The 9076-nt window shown below is 41.3% G+C and overlaps 1 protein-coding gene across 1 annotated transcript; it reads right to left on the bottom strand.

The window, feature by feature from the left end:
• Window positions 1–4308: 4308 nt before the first annotated feature.
• LG02H11orf91 (linkage group 02 C11orf91 homolog) lies at window positions 4309–6437 on the bottom strand. The gene is made up of 2 exons (XM_048484582.1): window positions 6017–6437; window positions 4309–4394 (listed from the first exon to the last, which is right to left on the bottom strand). Exons 1-2 carry the CDS (start codon window positions 6435–6437, stop codon window positions 4309–4311), a joined length of 507 nt encoding a protein of 168 aa, XP_048340539.1.
• Window positions 6438–9076: the final 2639 nt, after the last annotated feature.

Below are 9076 nucleotides of genomic sequence, written 5' to 3'. Positions count from 1 at the left end.
ATGGTAGGTTAATATCATTTATTTACTCTGCATTGCCTTTTCCAGCAGGCTCGCTCTCTCTCTCTCTCTCTCTCTCTCTCTCTCTCTCTCTCTCTCTGTTCTTGAAAGCTATCACTGTAACCTGGAGATCAGTTATAATTTCAGGAGAACCTGGTATTTCTAAAATGTTGTTATAACAACAGGTGTTTTGTATTCCATATGGCAAACTCCTGATGCAGAAATATTGTTATGTACTGCCATCTAGTGGCTGGACCAGATTTTTTTTTTAAAAACACAACTTTCTGTACAGTCCTGCTAACTTTTCAATAGTCCCATAGAACTTTCTGTTGTCACTTCTCCAATGCAGCGGTCAGTGAATGCTGGAGATGCAAAATGTCTGCAAATCAAGAACAGTCATGCACAATACACTATAACATAACTTTAACACAAATGTGTTTAGACATCAGAGTAGCAGTGGAGAAGACGACTGGGACAGAAACAGCTGAGTGAGCTCTGGTTTTCTTTTTGGAGGGCTTTTCTCAAAGCCACAACTTTTTAAACAGTGTGTTTTTAACAGGGGTTAACAGGGGCTTTTTTCTTGTTTTCTTTTTTCTGGCTGTGTGCTTGCCCCAGGCTTCTGAGGGGTGGGGCAGCTGAGAGGTGGGGCTTCCTATTAGCTGTGTTGCTCAGTCTCTGGAAGCAGCAGTGTGTGCTTAACGGTGCACACAGGTGTTTTACTAAATAAGGACATATCTTGAGGGATAGTAGAAGGTACAAAAAAAAACTCACGTGGGAGGCACTCATTAAAAGTTTAATATTTGAATATCTAAACAGAATTAGACATGAAGGCAGGAAACCAGCACGGGGGTGGGGACTTTCCAGTGTTTTGCACTGAGTGTCACATGTACGACTATCTACCACTAGGACAGAAGTTGTGGGTGTGGCCTCACTGCAATGAGTTCCTGGCACTCAGGGAATGTGTGCGTTCTCTTGAAGCCAAGTGGCAGACCTGGAGAAGCTGAGAGAGGCAGAGAGGGTGACAGACAAGGCTCTCAGGGACCTAACAACCGGATCCCACTCCCACGGTGACATCTCTTCAGATGTCATGGAGAATGAGGGTCTGGGGGATGGAGGGTGCCAGTCTGAGGTAGTGGAAGATGCTCCCTTAGATGGGACCCCTTCTTTAACTGGTGATCAGCTATCCTCTCGCACTGAGGATACCCCTTGGGAAGGTGGGGGGCTCTTCGTAGTAGGTGATTTGATCATTAGAAATGTAGAGAGTTGGGTTTGTGAGAGGCATGATGACTACATGGTGACTTGCGGATGTCACACTTCGTCTAGATAGACTGTTAGACAGTGCTGGGGTGGTATCAGCAGTTGTGGTCCACATTGGCATCAACGACATTGGACAATGTAGCCGGGAGGTTCTGCAGGCTAAATTTAGGCTGCTAGGAAACAGGTTGAAGTCCAGTGATGCACATAGGGGCAAAAAATCCAAACCTCACATAGACGCTACAGGGGTCAGTGACATCAGTCACAGACCAGGAAAGGGATTTGGGTGTCTTATTTGATAGTTCCATGGGAATGTCAACTCAATGCATGGCAGCTGTGAAAAAGGCAAACTGTATGCTGCAGATAATAAGGAAAGGAATTGATAATAAAACTGCAAAGATTGTCATGCCCTTATATAAAGGAATGGTGCGACCCCACTTGGAGTATTGTGTTCAGTTCTGGTTGCCACACCTCAAAAAGGATATCGAAGAGATAGAATAAGTGCAGAGAAGGGCAACAAGGATGATTGAGGAATCGGAGCACCTTCCCGATGAGGAGAGGCTGCAGCTTTAGTTTGGAGAGGAGACATCTGAGGTGGGATATGATTGAAGCCTATAAAATTATGTATGGGGTAGAATTTTTTTCTCTTTCTCACAATACTAAAACCAGGGGACATACATTGAAAATGCTGTGGGGAAGGATTAGGATTAATAAAAGGAAACATTTCTTCACACAACACGTGATTGGTGTTTGGAATATGCTGCCACAGGAGGTGGTGATGGCCACTAACCTGGATAGCTTTAAAAGAGGCTTGGACAGATTTGTGGAGGAGAAGTCGATTTATGGCTACCAATCTTGAACCTCCTTGATCTGAGATTGCAAATGCCTTAGCAGACCAGGTGCTTGGGAGCAGCAGAAGCAGCAGAAAGCCATTACTTTCACATCCTGCATGTGAGCTCCCAAAGGCATCTGGTGGGCCACTGTGAATAGGAGAGTGCTGGACTAGATGGACTCTGTTCCGATCCAGCAGGCTCTTTCTTATGTTCTTATGTTGTTATGACAAGAATGTGAGAAATACAATATGACTCAAGTTAAGCCCTGTGTACCCGTGAAAACAGTGATTTTGCCAAATGGTGACTAGAATGCTTACCAACAGCCTGTAAATTGCAGAATACTGAATTGTAAATGCTGTTTCTTGGAAGCACTGCTGTCAGACAGCCAAGTCCCCATAAACCCTTTGAAATTCAGAATTCTCCTCTCTGCCAGCACTGCACAAATATTTATTTATCTATGTATTTATTTATACTCCACTTTCCTTTACAATGAAGATCCAAAGAAGCTTAAAACACTGTTTTCTCCTCCATTTTATCCTCATAACAGCAACAGAGAATAACTCCCATGGCAAAGTGAGGATTTGAACCTGGGTCTCCTCAATCCTATGCCAACACTCTAACCACTATTCCATACTGTTTGATTTATGTAAATATCTATGTACATCATCCTTTTCATCCACATCATGCATCTGAGGAACAGGCTGTTCTCAGTCTGACTCAAGTGCTCAAGAGCCATTTTGGAGTTCCAGGCAAGCAGCAAAAAGCGGCATTGTTCTGGGCTTCATGGGAAGGTGGGCCTGCTTGGCTTGGTGAGTCACATCTCTTGTCTTGCCACCTCACAACCATTTTTTCAATCCCTGAATTATCATAAGGCTTTGCCATATCAGCGCTTGAGCAACCCATGGAATTCCACAGGAATGAAGCATAATTGTTTCTGTCGATTGTCCTCATCTTTTATGGCTAATAAAAATACTAACTCAATCTTTGTCGGTACAAACCCAGTGATTTGGAGTGCAAACATTTCAGTACAAATCTAATGATGCAAAGTTGTCATCAGTCTCTTTCCCTCTACAGTCATACCTCAGGTTTCGTCGGTAATCCATTTGGATTACCTCGGCTGAACCGAAACTGACAAAAACTGAGGTGACGCCATTTGTGCAGGTGCAATGCAAACAACGTAGCAACTTACGCAAAAGTTGCCTCAGATTCGAGGTGACCGACAAAACCTGAAGGCAACAAATGGCTGGATCCCATTGGCGAAAACCAAAACCAACAATTTCCGAAGGCAATGAAAACCAAGGTATGACTGTCCCTTCCCTCTTGTGGCATAGAGAGAAGTTTGGAAGGAAGCTGGAAGAGCTGGCTTATCATCCTCTGACCTGAAACTCTCTGACCTCAAGTGACATGACCCATTGCCTTTTTGTCATGAGTTGTCCTCAGAAGTTGTCTCTGTCATCTTAAAACTTCAGTTCTTCATTTGCTCCACTAGCACCTGATCTCCCCTGACTTGACAAAGGAGGAAGGGCTGTTGTAAAACAGAGAGCTAATGTGAAGGAAAGACAAGTGAGGCCACAGTGGCAGCAGTATTGCTGATCCATTCTCTTTTTTGAGAAGTAGGAGATCAAATGATGTAAGTTACCCCTCCTCCCAAGAGTTCCTTGCCTTGGTTGACTGATCTAAATGCTGGAGGAGAGCCCCTTCCCTCTCTCAGAGCCCTCTGCTATTGGAGAAGGACTTTCCTTCCTGTATTTCCTAACACACATGCACTTACATTACTTTTGCACTCCACTTGTTAACTATCAAGTTTATGCCTGGTTGCTGAATTCGTGAGTGGAGGCAATTGTAATGCCATGCATTTGTCATGAGCCACCATGACATCATAGGTTGTGATACTGTGCCTGTGATGGGCCTTTTAGGCAAAGTTTCAACTCAAATATGTACTTGAAATGTCCATATTTAAGATGAATAAGATGTAACTATTCGGTTGTGAACTCAAATTCAGACAGCTGTTGAAGAATTACAAGACTGAAATTTAAGGTTGCTTTGTATTTGAAATTTACAGTCTTAGATGAAACAATATACAAAATGCTAATTGAAGAATGAATTGTCAATTTCCAGCTCAGCAGTAAAGGAGAAAAATGCCTAGTTGTCAATATAATACATAATACAAATGAGTCCATTACTATAATGTAGTCCATTACTATAAGTCAGACTGAAATAGCTCTCACAATGCATGTGAATGTTTCTTCGGAGGGAGTCCTGCCATTACATTTTGTGTCTTTTCGTCTTTTAGTGCCTTTAGAAGTTTATCTAGAAAAGAACAGATGGTGATATGAGTTGGTCAACAATACAAATGTTCAGTAATTTGGGAGGCAGCACACAGCTTGCTGATCTAGTTAATGTAATCTAATTAAAGAGCTGAAAGATATAAAATGTAGTCTTTGGGACAATCACATAGCAAGATGACAATAGAATGAATTCCTCGTTAGTGAAAGTAACCTTATGAAAAGTCTAATCTTATGTGTTGCAGCACAGCACAGAATTACCTTCAAGTATCAATGCAAACTCACTTCTCACTTCTTTGGCCCAGGGCAGGGAGCCAGCACTCTCCAGTACCTAAGCAGCAGCAGTAGCGATTAGGTGGGAACCTCTGAGTTGATATATGAGCACAGCTCTTTAAACCTGTGCTCCTGTGCTAACTCCTTGTATCCTATGCTATGGGCTACTGGAACTTCTCCATTGGGTCCCAAACTTCTAACACTACAGCAACTGTGTAGTTGCTCAGTGCTACAGCAAAGGACTCTCCCTTTCTTTTAACCCAAGGAGGAAAATAATAGTTTTTATTATTATGTTTTGACAAGTAAAATTCACCAAATCAACTTAATTGTCTGTCATTTCTAGCTTCTTTCCAGACTTTTGATAGATATATGATTCCAAAGTTCTTGTGATGCATTTTAAAAATAATTGTTAGGCATTATTAGTTTAGTGGTAAGGGCCTGTATTGACTGACTACACTAATGCTTGGAAGTTGTGCGTGTTGAGAATGGAAGCTTTGATTGAAACCATGTGGATTGGGTTGCCAGACTGCAAATGAGAGATCTGAATGGTATCATCAGAATCCTCCTTAAATTGACCAAGTAGCAACAGTTCTTACTTATTCCTTTGATGTTCCTGACATTGGTCTTGCACTCCCATTTGCAGCATGGCATACCTCATTAGTACTGGATAACAGGATCAGAAGAGGAGTGGGCAGGAAAACTGCATCTGCCAAATCTTTTCTACATTGGGAGAATTTAATGGTATTATTTGGATCTCAAGGTGAGATATGACAACACAACTGACAGGACATTGGCTTCTTTATGGGAAATATTGAAACTGGTTGGGAGCGTTGAAATATGGTACACGTGGGTACCAATATTAAAGTTGCCAGATTTCTTTAAGAAAATGGCTCTGAGTCTTTTAGTCATGTGTACAGAAGTGACATTTTTGGTGCATCCTATCCTACTGCATATGCAAGAGGCAGGAATTTTCTGAACTGTTCTTCTATGCAAATACAGAAACCTGCCCTAAACAGAACCTAGTAAAGCTTGTGGGGAACCCTTTTCAGAACTATAGGGCCTGATTGGAGGAATTTAAAATATATTCGTGGTCAAGGCACAGGACTCATGCTCATGTGATTCATTGTTGAGATGCTATTGTGGAACAGAGATTTGGTGAAGTCCTGAATTCAGTGTTGAATTGTATTGCACCATTAGTGTGCTTATTTCAGAGTGTCACGCCACAGATGTTAAGTGGCATATCTGAGGTGTTGTGGCAATGATATTGAGGAGGATAGTTATGTTAAGACTGAGAGATTCATTGAACAATATAGGAGCTCTATGTTGAGAAGATTTGGGATTACTTCACACTCAACTTATGTTTGTGGTACTCACACTGTTGTGGGTCTGAACCATCTCCAGTGAGTGCCAGTAATTCTAGCTCCTTTAGACGAATGCCTAGCTCACAGATCTCCCCATCTGGCTGTTGCTGTTGATGTGCCCCAGCTCCACACTGGACAGTGCTCTCTGCAGCAGGACAGAAGAAGCGCAGTGGCTCATAGGGAATGGGGGCTAGGCCAGCTGGCCAGGGAGGTGGGCAGTAATGTTCATTGGCAGGTGGGAGAAGTCCTAGTCCAGGTGGAGGTCTCTGAGGTCCAGTTGATGCTGCTTCACCCCCTCTCAATGGCACAAAAAGTTTCCGCCATAGACTGCAGTCAGCTTGGGTGGTGCTTGGTGCGGTTCGGTCATAGAGGGAGGGGAAATATAGAGGGGCTGGTGGTCGAGGAGGTGGTGGAGGCTGCTGGTGATGGCTCATGGTTCATGGGGTTGTTCCTGATGGCGCAGCAACCACAGCTGCTGCCTTGGAAACAATGGAATCTGGAAGAATCCATAAGGTTATAGGGTTCTATAGAGAGTACTATTTTTAAAAGTATACCTGTTACTTTAACAACAAGAAACTTTTACAAGTAGAATGCTTTAAAAATAAATGACTAAAAATTAAAGGCTAGAATCTGGTTTCAAGAAGGCAAAAAAAATTACAGTGAACTAAGGTATGTTGTAGAATGTGTAGCTGCTGCAGTGCAAATGTGGAGGGTTGAAGGGGAAACCCATGCACAACCACTGCAGCTGATGTGTCTACCAGACTTAAAGCGGCTTGCAAAATGTGTTGCTGTGTCAACCAATATAAATACATCCAAGTCAAAGACATTAAAGTGTTACATTTTAAAGTCAAAGATAAAGAAGAAAATGAATGTTTGTTCTTTATTTCTGAATCTCACACGAGGATAAGAAAAGCTCAGAAACAGCTGAAAAATTATTTGGTTTAGTGAACAGCCAATTTGTTTACCAGCTGCATTGGTAACCCATTGGCATTATAATAGAAAGACAGGGCTTCTATTATAGTGGGGGCTTTCTGCTAAATGTCAGTGGGGATACACTGGTTCTACCCATATTTAGCAGAACGTAGTTCTAATCTGGGAAGGTCTGATTTGTAATGAAATCATTCTGAGGCACAGGTGAGGCTCTTTCTCTCTCTCCCTTCCCCCCGACACAGCAACATCCACCTTTGGCAGAACACCTACCTATCATCTGACACAGTTGGATTACGTATCCAGTGAGGCTACAGCTGCTGCTTTCCACATAGCTCCTGTACAGTCTATTCTGCAGAGCTAAAAAAAATCAGCTGCAGTCAGGAGCTAAAAGCCAACTCAGAAGCAATGTTTACACATGGCCTCACCATACATATGACCTGCTTAGCCTGCAATGCTATGCATAGAAATCTTGCTTCCAAGGTCAGCATAGGCACAGTAGAAACCTTGATATATGGGAAAACAGTTGTTCACTGTCTCCTGTCCCCTAACAGCTAGGTCAGTATTTTGTACATCATTTGTATTTATTTTATTTGAATAATTATATTTATTTATTTTCATTTTTAATTTATTTTTATTTGATCAATATACATAGTAATCAATATAAAACATAGCAGCATATACAGGCATAACTATTTAAATCCTCAAATATATCCTAGCAAAAAAGACTGCACCCCAACTCTGATTCCCTTTATCACACTTTAAACCAACATGAAAGGGAAATCACCAATTACAATTCAGTGACATCAGTTTCCAGGAGTAGTAAAAGAGACTTTCAAAAAGAAGGATGGAGAGATGTAAAATCTGGCTCAATTCAGCAGGAAACAAAGAAAAAGGGAGGAGGGGAAAGAAAAGGAAAGGAGGGGAAGCTCCAGTTGTTTCTTCATTAAAAAAAGAACACCCTTGCATCAACAGCTTGCCAAACTACAGGTGAAGCACAGAGATCTCATGTTCCAACTGAATGCAAAACTAGAGGACACAACTCCCCAGGAGAAAATGACTTCTTTGGTTGGTGGAGTGTCTGCCATTATACCCCCTCCCGAGAACTTTCCCCTCCACAAACCCTGCTGTGGCTTGATTCTTTTTGGACAAATTGTTGGGCAAAGATGGAGTTGTTTCTTCATTATAACATAAACAAACAAACAAACAAAACCCCTTCCCTCAACAGCTTGCCAGCAATCTTATAACATTCACGACTGATTTAAACTGATCCTGCCTCACTGCTACTCCCACTACCAACAGCTGCCTAGAGCCTGTTGTTTTGTTCAGCACAACAGGCTTAACTGCTAGTATGAGAGATATGAAACAAACATAAAGTGCAATATCTCTGATGGAATTACAAGATATGGATGTATATTCTGAACAGCATTTTTTGTAAAAATTAATGAACCTACTTTCATCCAGAGGAAGATGGGGCAGTATATAAATATGATAATAAATAAAGAAATAAAATAAATTATACAACATTATTTTGATTGATCTTTCCTGACAAAGACAAACATGAAACAAGGGACAACTGGGGTCCTGCAGGAAGGGACTTGGAATTTATGCTATTTATCAACTGAAATTTCCATTAATGAAATTTAAACTTTGTGTTTGAGCATTGCTTTATTTCCTGTATCATGACTGTTACATGGTACTTTACCATATACTGTTTTACAGTGACATCCGGTGGTATGTGATCAGTACTGCAGATTTCTGTATTAATGTTTGAGTTGTTTGCATTTTACACACTTATGATGTGATTCTTTTCTTTTGTTATAGTTACTTTGTTGAATTGGCATGAAGTTAATAGTATATGACATATAAAGGGTTTTTTTTGGTAATAGATGCTTAACTGAATTGTTTACACTTTGTAACTGCATCTTTGTGGGTACAGTTTTCTTTGCTCTCTTACTAATTACTACACTGTATCTTCTCTTTGAATTAGACAGTCCCCAAAAAAGATGCAGGAAAAGGAGGAGAGGCTAAGGGACTTTCAGGAAAGAGAAAGAAAAATGGTGGGGGAGGAGGAAATGAAATGCCTCACATAAGTCCTTACAGGTTCCCACTTTTATCTATATGAAATATTTTATACCAAGAAATC

Source organism: Sphaerodactylus townsendi, linkage group LG02, assembly GCF_021028975.2.
Source record: "Sphaerodactylus townsendi isolate TG3544 linkage group LG02, MPM_Stown_v2.3, whole genome shotgun sequence".
Lineage (NCBI taxonomy): Eukaryota > Metazoa > Chordata > Lepidosauria > Squamata > Sphaerodactylidae > Sphaerodactylus > Sphaerodactylus townsendi.
Note: the sequence above shows the minus strand (reverse complement) of the source record. Positions and strands in the feature narration are given on the sequence as shown.

Coding starts and splice junctions, on each gene's coding strand:
- LG02H11orf91 (XM_048484582.1), bottom strand. CDS start 6,437: ATGAGCCATCACCAGCAGCCTCCACCACCTCCTCGACCACCAGCCCCT. Junction 4,395..6,016: donor TGGTTCAGACCCACAACAGT/GTGAGTACCACA, acceptor GTTCTTTTCTAG/ATAAACTTCTAAAGGCACTA.